The sequence below is a fragment of the Aotus nancymaae genome, unplaced genomic scaffold (genome assembly GCF_030222135.1).
Source record: "Aotus nancymaae isolate 86718 unplaced genomic scaffold, 86718_ANA_hifiasm-v0.15.2.pri h1tg000015l_0, whole genome shotgun sequence".
In the NCBI taxonomy this organism is placed as follows: domain Eukaryota; kingdom Metazoa; phylum Chordata; class Mammalia; order Primates; family Aotidae; genus Aotus; species Aotus nancymaae.
In genome coordinates this window covers 8,489,756-8,506,317 of record NW_026988426.1, presented here as the reverse complement: position 1 = coordinate 8,506,317, position 16,562 = coordinate 8,489,756, and the positions used below count along the sequence as shown (strand labels likewise).

General features: G+C 42.8%; 1 protein-coding gene across 10 annotated transcripts in view; it reads left to right on the top strand.

Annotated features, from left to right (window-relative positions):
* EBF1 (EBF transcription factor 1) overlaps nucleotides 1-14,682 on the top strand; it is a 410,966-nt gene extending 396,284 nt beyond the window's left edge. For 5 of the 10 annotated variants that reach the window (XM_012461041.3, XM_012461040.3, XM_012461039.3 and 2 more), the window contains exons 15-16: nucleotides 2,227-2,421; nucleotides 11,500-14,682. In XM_012461041.3, coding sequence (XP_012316464.1) covers nucleotides 2,227-2,421; nucleotides 11,500-11,531 — 227 coding nt within the window. In that variant the 3' untranslated portion in view covers nucleotides 11,532-14,682. Of the gene's footprint in view, nucleotides 1-2,226; nucleotides 2,422-2,755 lie in introns of all 10 variants that reach the window. The other 5 variants (XM_012461037.3, XM_012461036.3, XM_012461034.3 and 2 more) reach the window with 2 other exon arrangements.
* Nucleotides 14,683-16,562: the final 1,880 nt, after the last annotated feature.

Below are 16,562 nucleotides of genomic sequence, written 5' to 3'. Positions count from 1 at the left end.
AGCAATTCAATTTAGGAGCTTGCATTGCTCTCCTCCTCAAGTCTGTGCAGACACTCAGCAGCTTCAGCCTGAGACTGCATCTGTCAGACTGTGAAACTTTGAACATTTAATTTCCATTAATTGATTTTCTCAGTGCTCACAAATATAGTATTAAATTCTCAAATAGGCTCTCAGATGAGACGGTTTTATCTGCACAAATGCAAATAAAACAATAAACACAAAGCCCAGTTGATTTGAATTTTTGCCTCCGTAATATTTAATTATTCATAAAGCACTCATGTTGAAAAATTCCGATGGAATAAAAAAATAAGACATTCCACTGGTGAACACACTTTCTGGTGTGGTGGCTGATAACTAATAATGTTATAACAAATGGAACTGCTCGACTATATTTTACCCCTTCCTCTGTTAACTGCCACCCCCCAAACTCCCCACCTCTAAATACACATAATGATCGCATTTGCCAATGAGATTAATTGCCTTCCTCAGTGAACCAGCAGGATTTCAAGCCTAGGAATATTTAAAAATCAAACCTCCTGTGCAGGAGTTTTGCAATTTAAATGGGTGTTATTATTGAGCGTATTTTCGCATTTACAAATCCTCAGAGATGTATAAAAATGCTGGTCTCATTAAAAGAAAAAGTACAGTTTAGAAAAGTGTTTGTGAAAACTCTGAGGATGGTGACTCTGTGTTCTGCCCCATAAAACACTCAGTGTGTGTGGATTGGGTGGTGCCTCGGGCTGATTAGAAGGGGTCATTTCCCCCTGATGGCAATTGCTGTCTATGACCAATTGGATTCCCACTTTCCTAACTTTCCAAAGAATAAAGCGACCCGAACAGCTCTTTGGACTCTGATGGGCTCATCGGAATGAAGCTTTTCCCACTGGAGATCTGTTTCCTTTGCAGTGTAGCTTAGCAGAGAGAGCTCTGAATTTGGACGTGATTCCTGGCTTCAGCACATTCTAGTCATGGCCCTTGGGCAAGTTCCTACACTACTTCATGAGTCTCAGCTTGCTTCGCTGGCTCAGGTGTAAAAAATATGTGATAGGCCCTGACTTTAGGTTGCATTGCCCATGACAAGATGAAAAAGACGTGAAGATTCTTATGAATGATAAAATAATACACGATGTTTATTAAGTTGCATGATAAAATAAAATAGAAGAAAATATCTAGAATTTGAATTTACTGCCTGAAAATTATTAGACAGGATACATACTTTCCTGCAGGAAATGGAGGAAATAGAAAGTGAATGTATACAAATATTAGTCTTGACTTAGCGTATGTAAAATCTCTGTCTCCTAAAGTAACCAAGAGATTATTAGCCTGGAGCAAAAGACAAGAGAGAGTCTAGGCCAAGAGGATTATGGTCAGTAGACAATGTACATCTACCAAGCTCTTTCATATCCCCGAGCTGCTAGGTTTTCTCTGAGTTGCCAGAGTTCTCCCATCATTGGTTATCTGCATCCCTACTACTACCAGACTCGGAGTATTTGTGTAAGACTCCCATCCTACTGCTTATTCTCTCCCAAACATTCATGTATAGCTCCATGGGAGATAGATATAAAGAATTTGGAACTTGGACTTAAGAGTGCTGCATTTTTCACAAATGCTGCATGTGGCAGTCTGGTGGCCATCCTCTCAAGCTGGCTTCTTTCTGTTCCCCCTATCCCCACCCCCTTTTCTAGAACCTTACTTTAGGCTCTACCTGGGATGCATCCCCTGACACCTCTTCTATGAAATCTTCCCTGATATCCCTTCCCGGCCTCCACTGAGATGGCTATGTTCACCTTTGTCACTGTTTTGTCCTACTTTATCCCTCATAAGAGGGGGTTGCACTTTTGTTTCCTGGCCTGGAATACTCTGAGGATGGCAGCTCTGTGTTCTGCCCCATAAAGGCACTCCGTACGTTTGGATTGGTTAGTGCCTTGGGCTGACTGACCAGGGGTTATTGTCCCTTAATGGCAATTGCTGCTGATGACCCCACAGTAGCCCCACGATAAACACATAAAAGATCCCGTCAATGAAAGGTAGCACTTGCTAAGTTCTGTATAATGAAAGTAGACAAGAGCCTGAGAGTTCAGGGAAGGTTTGTACTGGGAGATTTGTGCTAGAAGCATCATCTGAGCAGGGCAGAGCAAGGTGGCTAGGTGAGGGTTGGATCTGAGCTTCTTTGCTTCAGGATGCCATGAGCGGCCCTGATCTTTCCTTTCCCATTGCCCCTTTCAGTAGTGCCATCCAGCCCCACCATGGCCTCCTCCACAAGCCTCCCCTCCAACTGCAGCAGCTCCTCGGGCATCTTTTCCTTCTCACCAGCCAACATGGTCTCAGCCGTGAAACAGAAGAGTGCTTTCGCACCCGTCGTCAGACCCCAGACCTCCCCGCCTCCCACCTGCACCAGCACCAACGGGAACAGCCTGCAAGGTAAGCCCCAGGCCCCGCCTACCAATCCAGATCCAATGCCTTGACTTCACCCTCCCAGGGCCTGAAGCAGATGCATCACCGTTGCTGAGGGGATCAGCCTCAGGCCTGCTTGCTTCTCTCTGCCCTCATCTCTTTTGTTTCTTTGTGTTTGCTCTCCTCAGACCTGGCCCTTAGCCCTACTCATCTCTCCTCTGCTGGAGGTGCTCAAGAAGTCCTCTTTCCAACTCCAGCAATTCTGCTCAGGCCTGGGATTTGCTTGGGAATACTGTTTCTACTGACTAACAGCATCATTTCTCTTTTCTCCTCTCTCACTTCCTGTTGTCGCCATTATCAGATCAGTCTTTTGTGGACTCTAGCAAGTTCTCCAGTGCAGGGTCTCTCCCGGGACTGGCCTTCTCCTGAAGTAGGTCACTCAACCTTCCCTTCCTGTTGCCTGTGTCAGAGTGAACGTGTGCGGGGCTGATAACAGGGAGGGGGTGAGCCATAACCTGATCAGAGCCCTGAATTTAGTGCATCATAGACCAAAAGCCAAAGACTTCCTACTGGGATTAAGAAACGGCAGAACACCACTAGACTGTTCTGGTTCATATCAAAATTGTTCAACCATTTTCCCGCCATGGAATATGGAAAATAAAATAGTTGCTAAGAGTTGAGATGACATTTTCATTCACTAAGAAAAAAAGGTTACCCATTTTTAAAAACTCAGCAACATACCATTTCTTACATTTTTCTTATGAACTCAGCACTGTGTTGTGTGTCCTATGTTGAGACCTGCGCAACTTCATTCATTGCCCCCAGCAGGATTGTGTGGTAGGTACTCATAGCCCCTACTTGACAGATAAGAAAACTAAAGGTTAGAGAGGTTATGAAATTGCCTGACTTTTAACAGCTGATAACGTGGCAGAAGCTGGCTTCAAACTCAGACTCAAACATTAATCTCCTAAATACTTTATTACTCAGAGGGTGTAAAAGAGATGTAGCCAGGATTCCCGAGGCAGCTGGTAGGGAAATAAGATTAATAAACTAACCAACCACCATTTACTGAGCACTGAACAGTATACCTGGAGCTGTTCTATGCACGGAGCAGACTTTATATGATTTAATCCTCACATCTTCCTCGTATATGAGGGCTATTCTGGTCTTCATTGTACAGATGATAATAAAATGGAAGCTTAAGGAGGGTAAATACCTGACCACAGACATAGTCGGTAAATGGTGGAGATGAAGGTAAGCCCCATCAGGGTCTGCGCCCGTAAGCCCAGCCATACAAAGGTTCCCACAGTGCCTTCCCTTCGTGGTTGGCATCTCACTGATGGAGGTCAGCCTGGAGGTCAGGGAGGGGTGAGGAGGGCAGTGCACATTTCTGGGATGTCTCAGCCTTGTTTCTTATGTACAAGTACATGCCTGTTTACACTTAACTACACACACTCTGTGCTGGATGGTATACATTGTGGTAAGCATATAGTAATTCTCCTGAAGACGCCATGATGTCAGTACTAGTCCCACTGTACAGATGGGAAACTTGAGGCTCAATTTGATTCAGGTCACATGGTTAATAAACAGTGCAGCCATGGTGGAGCACGGTGGTTCATACCTGTAATCCCAACACTTTGGGAGTCTGAAGCAGATGAATCATGAGGTCAGGAGTTCAAGACCAGCCTGACCAACATGGTGAAACCCCATCTCTACTAAATACAAAAAAAGTAGCTGGGTATGGTGGTGGGTGCCTATAATCCCAGCTACTCAGGAAGCTGAGGCAGGAGAATCACTTGAACCTGGGAGATAAGATTGCAGTGAGATGAGATCATGCCACTGCACTCTAGCCCAGGTGACAGAATGAAACTCCATCTCAAAAAAAAAAAAGTACAGCCAAAATGGAACCCAAGCCATGTGATCCCAGAGCCTGAGCACCCAATCACTTTGTCTTTCTTCCTCTAGAAGGACTCTACAAAACACTCCTCAGAACCCTGCTGGCAAATCTGCCCAGCACAGCCAGACTCAGTGCCCCACAGAGAACTCCGCTCTTCCCCACTCTAATATACAGTGGCAAATCCATCTCTTTAGAGGAACAAGGAGCAAAAACCTGCCTGTGCAACTACATTTCAGGCAATATTACTCATGATAGAAAATGCCCACCCCCACAAAGCAGAGCCACCTATTCCTGCAACTCTGATCCTCTTTCAGCTAAAAATAATGCTTTGTCACCCTCAGTACACCTCCAGCTGGCAAACTAGGGATAGGATGCTTGAGCGAACATAACTTATAATAGGTTTAAATAATGATCATACATATGGAAAGCAGAAATTTACCATTCTTGAGCTGCCAATCTCAGCCCTTGCTAAACATAGATTTGACATCAGAAACAAGATATGATGAGGATTAGAATCAGCAGTTGAGGGGAAGCACTGGGGAAGAAAAGGCCCCCACTATTTGAAGGGCAGTGGCTCTATCACAGGCCAAAAATGACAGAAGTGGGCAGCTCCCAGGAGGCCTGATGTCTTCTCATGCCCTGTGGTCCTAGGAGGGAGCAGGAGGTGGTTGGAAACAGCGGCTGGGCCCAGATCTTAGGACCTCCTGGGTTTCAGGAGACCTGGTGATCACCTGAAAGCCAGGATCTGGATGAGGGTATGTGCATGTTTAAGTAATGATGAAATGGCTTCAGGACAGGGACACATGCAAAGTTTGTGCATTTGTCCTCCCAGGGATTTTCTAACCGAATTCTTACCCAATTACAGATCCCAAAAGTACAGAGACTGTCCCCACTTCTCTGAATAACTGCCGAGTCTGGGCCCCTGTGTCACCTTTCCTAACACAGGGCCACAGAGTAGGAGGTTTGAGGTCTGACTCAGGGACACACCTTGTGCTGGATTCACCGTTGTGAATGACACTGCCCTTTCCTTCTGATTGAACATGTGTCACGGAGACTTTTCCCATGCCCTGACTATTGAGCATGATGAAACAACAGCTATAAAAAGAATGGGCTGGGCATGGTGGCTCACGCCTGTAGTCCTAGTACTTTGGGAGGCCGAGGTGGGGGGATCACCTGAGGTCAGGTGTTTGAGACCAGCCTGGCCAACATGGTGAAACCTTATCTCTACTAATACAAACATTAGCCGGGCATGGTGGCACTTGCTGGTAGTCCCAGCTATTTGGGAGGCTGAGGAAGGAGACTGCTTGAACCTGGGAGACAGAGGTTGTAGTGAGCTGAGTTTGCACCACTGCACTCCAGCCTGGGTGACAGAGCAAGACTCCATCTCAAAAAAATAAAAAAGAAAAAGTAAAAAGAATGGTTTCTGTTTTGTCCATGCTGTCATATACCAAATACTCTACATTTGAGATGGCCGTAGTGATGGACACACGAATGGAGAAATTAAAGTCAAGTTAATGGAAACATCTCACTTTAAGCTCTTCTTCCTACCCACTGCACCCCCAGGTGCTGCGCTGGCAGGTGGGGCCCACACTCTGGGCCTCACCCCTTCACCTCTGCACACAATCTCCAGCAGGGCAAAGAGGGCCCAGCCTTAGGTGGGCAGCACCATTTTTTCAGGGCACTCTTGCTTGGGCCATAGAAGTTTCCCCTGAGAAAAGTGACATTCAGACGGTGGGCTTCTAGAATTATTTCATCTTTAACTTTCCAAACTCTATTTCTACCATTAAAAAAAAAATGGATGTAGGCAGGTTATAGAATTGGTGTAAGAATCTCTGAAGTGTTTTATTCCACCTTTTTCCTTTTTAATGTTACAATAGCACCTACTTCGTTGGGACCCACCTAGTTCAGAATTGCAATCATTAAGACAGGGCAGGTGACCAGGAAGAGTTGGTTAAGCAAACTGACCACGTAAACAAGATTAGAGGTGACACATTTAGGCCACTTAAGTGTTTTAAAGGCCTATTTACCTCCAACTCCCACTCTGTTAACTGTACATCGTTCTGTTTTTTAAAGCCAACTCCTAAAAGACCTCTTTCCCCAGCAGCACTTCCTTAGTCTCCTCTGGTTACTACATGCATGTTTATTCCCCAAGAACAAAGCATTGCAGTGTCACATGGTGGCGATAATGGTGAAAACGGCCACTGACCGGGAGGGCTTGTTCCCAGCCTGGCTCTCAGCCACCCTTCAGGTAGCCTGTCAATTGTCCCCATTTTACAGATGTGGAAACAGACTGAAGCTAAGTTGCCTTGTCCCCTTTATACAACTAGCAAACAAGGAAGCCTGAGCTTTAAGCCCAGACAGATTGACTGGACTATGTGAAGCCCCTATGCTATATTACATTTCTATATTCAAGCTACTAAGTTAGGCCCAGCAGGGCTACAAAATCCTGACCTAAAAATCTTTCCCTGTATGAGGGGAGACATGACACCAAAGTAAATAAGGAAGATCTGTCTGGGAGAGGCTGGGCACCCAGCTGTGGAAGTACAGAGGAAGGAAAGATGGAGTCAGAACAGGCTCAAGGAACAGGTTGCCCCCGCGAGGAGCAACTGGGATTCAGGCTCAGGGAGATGGGGGCAAGCGGTATTTTCAGCAGAAGGGCTGAGGACAACCTTAGCCAAGAAGCAGAGGCAGATGTGTCCCAGATAACGTGTGACCAGTAAGCAGCTCAGCAACCTGGAACACGGGTGCCAAGACGCAGGGGTAAGACTGAGTGCCGAGGTCTTTACTTGGCCATCGTAAGTTCTGTTCCCTTACATATCTTCTGTAATTCACAGATTCTGTCATGATTCCTACTGGCTTTCTCTCCCAGATAGATAAAACATTTGAAAAGTTACCATATATCTGAGAATTTATTTATTTGGAAAAAACAACTCTAGTCTCAACTTTCTGGAGCATCACCAAATGTCCTATTAAAAAAATTAGAATATGGTAGTCAAAAAAATTTAGAAAGTGGTGCTCACTAGATTACCATCCTGGAGAGCCACAATTAAAGTCTCTGGGGCATCCTGCAGTTAAATAAAAATTATTTCATTTAGTTTGCCAAACTTATTTGCCTACAGAATCCTTTTCTTTATATGAAGAATACTTAACATCACATGAAAAACTTTGGAAAATGCAACTATATTTTGGATTGAAAGATAAAAATTTAGGGACACCTCTTTCTACTCTTCTCTAGGTGAAGTCATTAAATCCTGGTCCCAGACTACTTAAGTGTGTCTGTTTTCAAGGTCCAAAGACTTGAGTCACCGACTCTGCTCAGTCTTTGTCCATGGAGATGTCCTCTCCCTTCTCCTGAAGCTTATACTGCTTAGAGCTTGGGTTTCATGCAGTTTAGGCCTCAGAGGACTTCATTATTCAAGAGAGAGGCATCCCCAAGAAGGCTGTCACATGCTATTGGAATCCCCACTGATGTAGTGATTTAAACCCTAGCCAGGTCCTGAAGACTCCATGCATAAAAAATTAAAAACTAAAGGCCAGAGTAATTTCACAAAAATAGTATCCATGTACTGATTTTTTTCTTTCTCACCTTGCTAAAGCTCAGGCTGGCTCTTCTCAACCCTAGATATCATGCAGTCCAGGACCAAAGTCTATGGAATTGTCATGTTCTTCATGCACATATTCAGTCTGTGCAAGATCTCCCCACCCACTCATCCCCCTGTTCCTGATTAGCTCATAATTCTTACACATGTGGCGGTTTGGGGAAGACCACATTCCACCCTTTCATTCCAAACTTTCCCAGCTCTGCAGAACTATTTTGTCTCTGTTTTTATCAATAATGTGGAAACTGTAATGAAAAATGCATTGCCTCTCAAATCAATAGTTTTCTGAGCTTCCATCAGAGAACATGATCGTCTATCTGCTGGGGAAAATGGCAGAGCCACCATGGTCTTGTGATGTCTTGGCACATGGTACTGAGAGTGTGGTGTCCTCATGGGAATCTTTACGCACTTCACTTGGGCAAGTCAGCATGCCAACGGCATTTCTGGAACATTCCAAGCTCCAGACACCCATCCCTCTCACCCACATAATTAATCTTCAGATTGCAGCACAGATATAAAAACAACTCCTAAAACTCAAGATTTTCAGGCCATTGTGCAGTGGAGTTTCTCTATTAGAAGGGCCTCTTTGGAGATGTCCAGGCTCAGAGGCCACAGGCAGGCATCTTTTCCCATCATTTATTCAACAGCAAGCATTCTGCCTTTGGAGTTTAGGAAGTCATGATTGGGATTCAGAGAACCGTAACCCTTTGATGTTACATGCAAAATTCTGGGTGTAGGACATATGGGCCTTAGAATGTTCCAGAAATGCCACTGGCATGCTAACTTGCCCGAGTGGGGTGCATGAAGATTCCTATGAGAACACTCAGCACCATATGCAAGACATCACAACCTCTTTTGAAGAGAGGTTCCATAGCTCCGATTAGACTCTCAGAGAAGTCTGTGGGCTGATGAAGGCGAGATAGGAAAGTAGGAGTGGGCCAAAGCTACCCTCTTGACCCCCAGGTAGATATATTTAGTTTTCATTTCAATTTTTGGCTAGCATGTATAAACTGGGCTATTTCATTTTTTTTTTTTTAATCCCCATCTCCAGCTTCTCTTGAAACAATTGAGAGGATCCAGTGGCTGTGAGCAAGGCATTCCTTCCCAGTGGCGTCTGGTGGCAGCTGAGTCACTGCCCAGGCAGGCCCTTGTCAGCCTCCCCTCCATCCTCACTTCCCCACCAAGGGGATTTGCTCACTCCTGTTCGCAGCCTGAGCACTTGGGGCGCTGGAGTTTGCAGCCCTGATAGGCCAAATTAAAAAGGGCTGTTAGCTCTGAACTGGCACATCCATTAACTTTGCTTTAGAACTTTGAATGTGGCCCTAAGTGAAGGTTTAATCTAATGGATCTAACACATTATTTGGGTACCAAAAGCCTGCTTATGTATTTTTTTATTCTGGTCATCCAAATGGGATGCTTTCACAGCCCAGCTAATAAATGTTGGCTGGACCAATTGACCACATTAGCTTTTTCCTTTGCTTTGATTCATATTGATACTGCCTGAGTTGTGTGACTGTATTATAGGAAACTGCTCTTTAATGCCAGGCACACCGAACAGATTTTGGTGGAAAGCGAAAGTAGACTTACGCCTTTTGCCACAGGCTTAAAACTCCCGCTGTCTTTAATAAAGGTGCCTGGCCCTACCTCCAGCCCAAATGAAAAGATCCTTGGGGAAGCAGAGCCATGCTGGGCTGTCACACAGCAAAGACCCCCTGTGCCTCCTTGCCTTTGGAGCGATAGCATCTCGAATTCTCCAGTTAAGGCTTGGATTGAAATACTGAGCTCCTGGTTTCAGTCAAATCTAGGGCTCACTTGAATCTTAGGGGGACTGCATTTCTAACTGATCCCAAATCTTTGGGGGTTTAAGTCGGTCTGCGTTTGGCAAAAGACAACTTCCTGTTTCTAAGAAAAAAAGGCTTATGAGGGCTTACGGAAAGGACTCCAGGAGCTTTTGGGCTGCAGAACGGCTCTTGCAAAACAACATTTGGATGATTTACGTGTAAATGAATCAGAAACATGTGGATTGAATTTCCTTGTGAATACAGATGGGTTTAAAAATTAACGGAAAAAGTGTTTGGCAAAATACTTTTTGGTTTTCATTTTAATTGAATCTAAAATGTCAGGGGTGGAGGTGGGAAAGCCAGAGGAACCTGGGGGCCTCAGGGCTGAGAGCCCCGGGCGGCCGCCCTGTGTCCACTTGCAGGATTTGTGGTACGGGATTTGCCTTTTTTTTTTTTTTTTTTAACAAAAAAGGCACATTCTTCCAGATACGATCATTCGTAAATGAAGAGGGCCACTTCCTTGACGCAGTCATCACTGACAAGAACATTAATTGACTTTTACATTTGCCGTAAAAAGAAAGCAATGACTCTCTCTGCCTGACAAGACACTCAGCCTTCATCACCAAAGATGGCTGCCCCTTGCTTCTAATGGCAGCTTCTCTCTCACCCTGCCATGTTTCAAAGTTGCCACCCTGTTTTAACTTTCTTACAGTTACCCTTTAATTCTTCCCACCAGTCACACAAAGTGTGCCACACAGGACGGTGCCTATTCAACATGAGAGCAAATACAGCACAGCGAAGTTCAGCAGTTAACACAAGGTCACACAGCTAGTTTAGCAGCAACGTGATGGGTTAAAAATCCCAGCAGCTAACCTCTATCAGGTCCTCCCTAGGAGCTGAACCCAGGCTAAGCACATGTGCCATTTTATTTACCTCTCCAATAACGCTAAGTGCTGCTGTGATTCTAGCCACAGAAGCTGAGTTTCACAGCAGAAATGCCAGAGGTGGGACTCAGGCCTCTGATTCCATGTTCTCTAAATACCACTATCGGCGACCTCTTGCTCCGAATGCTTTGAAAAATTGTTGGTTACCTCAAACAACCTTCTTTTTTTCCCAGGATCTCACCCCACCTTTCCCAGGCTACAATTTTCTAGGAAATATGATCAGACCATTCCAGAAACCTTGAGTGGAGCAGTGGTATGGAAGACATTCTGCAGTTTCACCCAAACTTGTCCTCCCCTCCCAGCTCTGCTTTCTCCCAGCTTTATATTCCCAGTGAACCAGACCTGCTGTAGCTGGCATTGCGTTCTCCCAGCTTGCAGACCTAAGCAAAGGCACTCAAGATTTCTGCTCGGTTGCTCAGTTTTTGTGCTAATACAGAGATAGGGAGAATTTTTTGTAGAAATTGCTTACAATTCGGATGGACCACTTCTTTATATTTTGGATGTGAAGGGGAGGGGAAAAAAGAGTGACACACTGAAACTTCTCACTCTTTTGCAAGGTTTGAAGCTGCAACTTTCCCAGTGGTATTCAAACTATGCAACTTTCCAGTTATGCTTTAAAATTGAAATCAGATTTGGAGGGATGTTTAGGATATTTTGTTCTGTTAAAGACACATACACATGCTGATTTATTATAATTTTTAATAAAGCACATGTATATTTTATAACAAAAACTCATTCCAGAGAAGATGAGAGCAAATTTGTGGTTAATATTCAAACAACATAGTTGTGTGTGGGTGTTGTTTTTTGTTTTAATTTTTATTACTTTTCTCAGTGAGAAGTTTGGACGCAAAAAAAACATTGACTTCTGTCTTCTCTTTCCATAGCGATATCTGGCATGATTGTTCCTCCCATGTGAAAGAATTGCCTTGAAGAATTGTATTAATGAAGAGGTTGGATTCTGCTACAGAGAGTAATCTGATACAAGTCCCAGAGTGGAACTTTTAACTCAGGCCTTTTTAAGAGGAATCACAATAACTGCAGATTTTTAAACAAACAAAATCACCGACCTTGCAAATACTGAAATTGGAAGGGATCTGTAAGTGCAGGGTGTTGGTTAAAGCTGTACCTCCCAAGTATTTGGGGGATATATTTATTCTGTATTGACAAAAGCAAATCCACTTTTTCTTTTTTTTTTTTAAGCTTAATTCTGCAATCATTTGTCTTTTATAAACCGTAAAGCTCTATACAAGGGACACTATAAATAAGACTCCATGTTTTAATTTATGATGTTTTTAAAGCTGTGTAAAGGAAGAATGAAGTGGTGATATTTACAAAAAAGTTAAAAAAGAAAAAAGAAAAAAAAGCTTGTATGGGACAGAATAGGAATGCCAGTTAGATTTTTTAGAAAAACTAAGGGTCGGCTTTTGCGCCTTAAAGCATATCAAATGGTAGTTAGCTCAGACAGTGCATTTTCAATATCTAACTTAACATGCCACCCCTTAGCAGTGCAAGCTTATTTATCTCTTTTGTATTGTTGTCTTAAGTAACTGTGTAAATAAATGCAGCCTGGAAAGTTAAAACGCGACGTAAGTGATCACATTTTTCCCTCTACTCGAAAATCCAGTGCCTCTAGACAGATTGTTAAAACTGCATATTTAAATCTGATCTCATTCTCTCCTTTTACTGAAGTCAGTTTCTTCTGAAGCCGATGGCCTCTCGAGAGCTTGGTGGCACACATACTGTGTGAGAATCTCCTTTGAGACTTCATGGAACAGGGTCCAGGCACAGAATTCCACACTCGGCCCTCCAGTTAACAAGCCAAAACCTCACGTACACTTCCCCATTTGCAAGTTTAAAGTCTGCTGGCCGTAAATGCTGACTTCATACCTATCTTCCAAAAGCTGACAAAAGCAACCTGGCCGGTATTTCAATTTTCCGGTTCAAGATACTGCCTCTATCAGTCGACCCTTACCATTTGTAACATAATAGATTAAAACAACAGGTTAAGTGCTTTGGAATTAAGAGTTAAAGGGAACGGGAAAGGAAAAGAAGGTTGAGACCTCCAAAACATAGTTTTCTGTTCTATGGGAATTTTTGCTCTCATTATCTGGGAAGTGTTCTTAAAAATAGGAATTAATAGCAAAGATGCAGCAAAGCTCTGAGGATGCATTTGCCTGATATTTTTTCTTTGCTCTTGTGTTTTTGTATGTAGTTATAAATACTGTAGATTTTTTTTGTGATTTTTTTTTGCCAAAGTTGTTGTTCTATTTATACATTTTAATGTCTTAAGACAGTTTTTCAATATCACAGAAAGATTTTACTGCATATTTTACAAAGAACAAAAAAGCTCACTACCGTTAGCTTGCACATACTTGCAAAGTTCATTAAAAGGCTTTTTGTTTTAAAGGGGATTTTGTAAAATATCCATATAAATAATGTATTTATCTTTGGAATTTGTACATTGCTTTTCCCTTCTTCCTCTTACTCCCACCCCCAATTTATTTTATTGTGTATGTTTGTTATGTGAAAAGTGCATATTTGCTTGGTCACCTACACTTGTATTAGCTGTTTCAATGTGATTTTTAAACATTTCATTTATAGTTATTTTTAGTATTGTTATAAACCATGCTTCAGTTTTTTTTTTATTTCCACCCAAAAGTCATTGTCTATTTTTGTATTATTTGTAAGTTAAGAAGTTTTTTCCAATATATGGCAAAAAAAAAAAAATAGTAGCATATTATTCTTGTAGTATTTAGTTCTGTAGATTAAAACAATGTATCCTTTGCTTTGGAAGCTTACAAAACAACCCTAATGCTGTTTTACTCTATTAATATGCATGGAATCTCTCCCTTTGGAGTGACGCATTTTGTGCATTAAATTCTAGGGAGAAACTTCATAGAAATCAATGAACATACTTTCTTTCTTAAGTCTGCTTGTATATTTCCTCTGTCTTTCACGTAAATATAAACCAGCAGATTGGATGCCTTAACAATGCAAATCATATTCATTTCACTTGTACATTGTAACTGTGCACCAGAACTGTCAGTCATCACTAACATTCTAAGAAAAAAGAAAAAGAAAAAAAGAAAAAAAAAACAAAGAAATCGAAAAGCACAAAAGAACTGTTTTGTTACCTTAAGACAATGTAACTTTTTCTAGTAGAGCAAGAAATCATTTACAACAATGCTGCAACTGTGCATGCCCCCATATGGATTTTGCAATGGTTTTCACTAGACTGTCAAGAGTGCGATTTTTATGGGTTGGGGTGGGTGGGGGAGGGGAGTTGTGGGAGGGCAAGGGAGGGAAGAAAGCTGATTTTTCATGGTGAGAAATAATAATGATGACTAATAATAATAAAAAAACTGGAAAATGTAAGCAAGGTGGACGCATTGCTTCTCGGTACTCACAAAGGTTGTCTGAATTCGCGTGGTAAGCGCTGGCCTGAAGATGTACACAAGTTAAAGCCATATTTTGTCTGGTGAGCCCCTTAACTGTTTGTGAAGGAATGCACGGTCAGCCGGGAAGGTGTCCGGCTTAGACCTTGACAACAGACGCTACCCATCTGTCAGCCATGTGCAGTGGTTAGAACTTTTGAAAGTCCAAAGAGCCTTTAAAATGTGTATAATTTGTGTTTTGTTGCTTCTATTTCTATTTATTAGATGAAAAGACATTCTGGCCCTCTGATCCTCTTTCTTCTCCACAAAAGTTTTACAAATAAAAGATGTTCCCCTAAATACAGAATATGGCTTTAAGAAGAAAACGAAATGGAGAATTAAATTAAGATTTCAGTGTTGGGGGAAAAATACAGCTTCTGGATGACTGGATTGCATAACGTGCCCTGGCCTCACATTGTACTAGGATGCAGCTTAAATGAAGTCATCTCTAAATCTACTAACCTTTCACCTTCTTATCAAAACTTTTTGAATAGACACACACTGTACAGTTCAATTGTTAGAGAACCTAACTACTGTAGAGATTGTTATAATTTTTTTTTTTTTGCAAAAATTCAAGCTGTAAAAACTTTTCAACTTTCACAATATTTAATTAAAGTTACTTCCTGTCTGTGATGGCAGCTCCTAGTTGTGTATTCATTTCTCTATTTCAGATGAGCCAAAGTCCAACAAAACATAAAAGATCTGTGTTTGAATGACTCAGATCAGTGTTGACACCCAGTGAAAAGGAATTAGGGTAGTCCTGGGACACCCTCTTTCTTTGTAGGTCCTTGGGGATTTGCTAATCTGGGATGCAAATTGAACACATGCAGCGTACTGCTGCCCTCTGCTGGCGCTAGCTGGACGTGCACATGCCCACAGTGGTCCACAGAGGAGCCAAGAGCCCCCAACAACTTTAGCAGGCAAGCCCTGAGAACCTCCTGCGTGACTGAATTGTGAATCCAGGAAGTGGCCATTCTAGAACCCCCATCCTTCGTGCTACAAGTGTGAACCAAGCTCTTCACACACAGCTGCTAATTAATCCCTGCGAGCCTTCTGGTCAACTAATTATGTGCCCTGGCTCATTGATGAGGAGGCATGTGTGAACTTAGCCTTCTGTGATCAATATTTTTTAACCCCACATGAATAAGATACTTTTCCTGTTGGACAGAAGCACTTCTACCCAGAGTGAAACATTCCAAAAACACCCAATAGGTACATACGCATGTAAAATCATTTCTTTTTAACTTCTATCATAATCTTAAGTCTTTGTAGGTGCACACTCAATGATTTTCCCACTTTTACAATTATTGAACATGATGAGGTTAACGATACTTGTAACATGCCTCAAAAACTCAGCAAATAGGCCATTAGACCAACAGAAACTTGATGGCCAGAGCTGATAGGATGGCAGCAACGCAGTCATGTGTGGTGGGCACTGCTTCGGCTTTGGAATATAACCCGATTTGAGTAATGAAAGAGTGTGATGTGCAAGTTAATAAGTAAAAAAGCTGCCATCCTTTTAAAAAAAACAGAACTCTCCCAGCACTTTGGGAGGCCGAGGCGGGTGGATCACGAGGTCAAGAGATCGAGACGATTCTGGTCAACATGGTGAAACCCTGTCTCTACTAAAAATACAAAAAATTAGCTGGGCGTGGTGGTGCGTGCCTGTAATCCCAGCTACTCAGGAGGCTGAGGCAGGAGAATTGCCTGAACCCAGGAGGCGGAGGTTGCGGTGAACCGAGATAGCGCCATTGCACTCCAGCCTGGGTAACAAGAGGGAAACTCCATCTCAAAAAATAAAATAAAATAAAATAAAAAATAAAAAAAAAAACAGAACTCTTGCTGAAAAGTTTGACCAGTCAATAGATGTTTCTTTTGAATTCTGTGTTTGATCTAGTTTCCTGTATTAGATGCAGAAGATAAAGATTGAACAAGAGGCCCCCCTCCTCGGGATGCTCACCATCTCAGAAAAGACACACTTATATTCAACTTATGCTAGAATGGTTGGCCAGGCTAAGATAGGTGTGCCACAGGGCTCCACAGAACACAGCTGACGTCCGCACCTCTGACATGCTGGCTTCTACAGTCCTTAAGGGCTACGTCTTGGAAGTGTTCATTCACTCAATCATTCATTTATTCATTTTATGCCTGTAAACTCTGCATGCTTCCTATGCCTCTGGCACTAGGCGAGACATGGTGGATACATCAGTGGGCCATGGGACATTATATCCACTTGGAGCTTATACTTGAGTGGGGTAAATGAATGTTAAGCAACCACTCAGTAGCTGTAACAAACTAATAATAGCAATGAAGAGAATGTCTAGAATGCTCTGAAAGTACATTGCAGCAGGATCTGATTTAACCTGAAGTGCTGGGGAAGGCTCCCAGAGAAAGTGACATTTGAGCTGAGGTATAAAAGCTGAGCAGGAGCTAACCAGGTGGGCCTGGCCCCTGAGGCAGAGGAAAGGAGGGAGGTATAAGAACACTGAGCTTTGGGGCACGTAAGGTACATT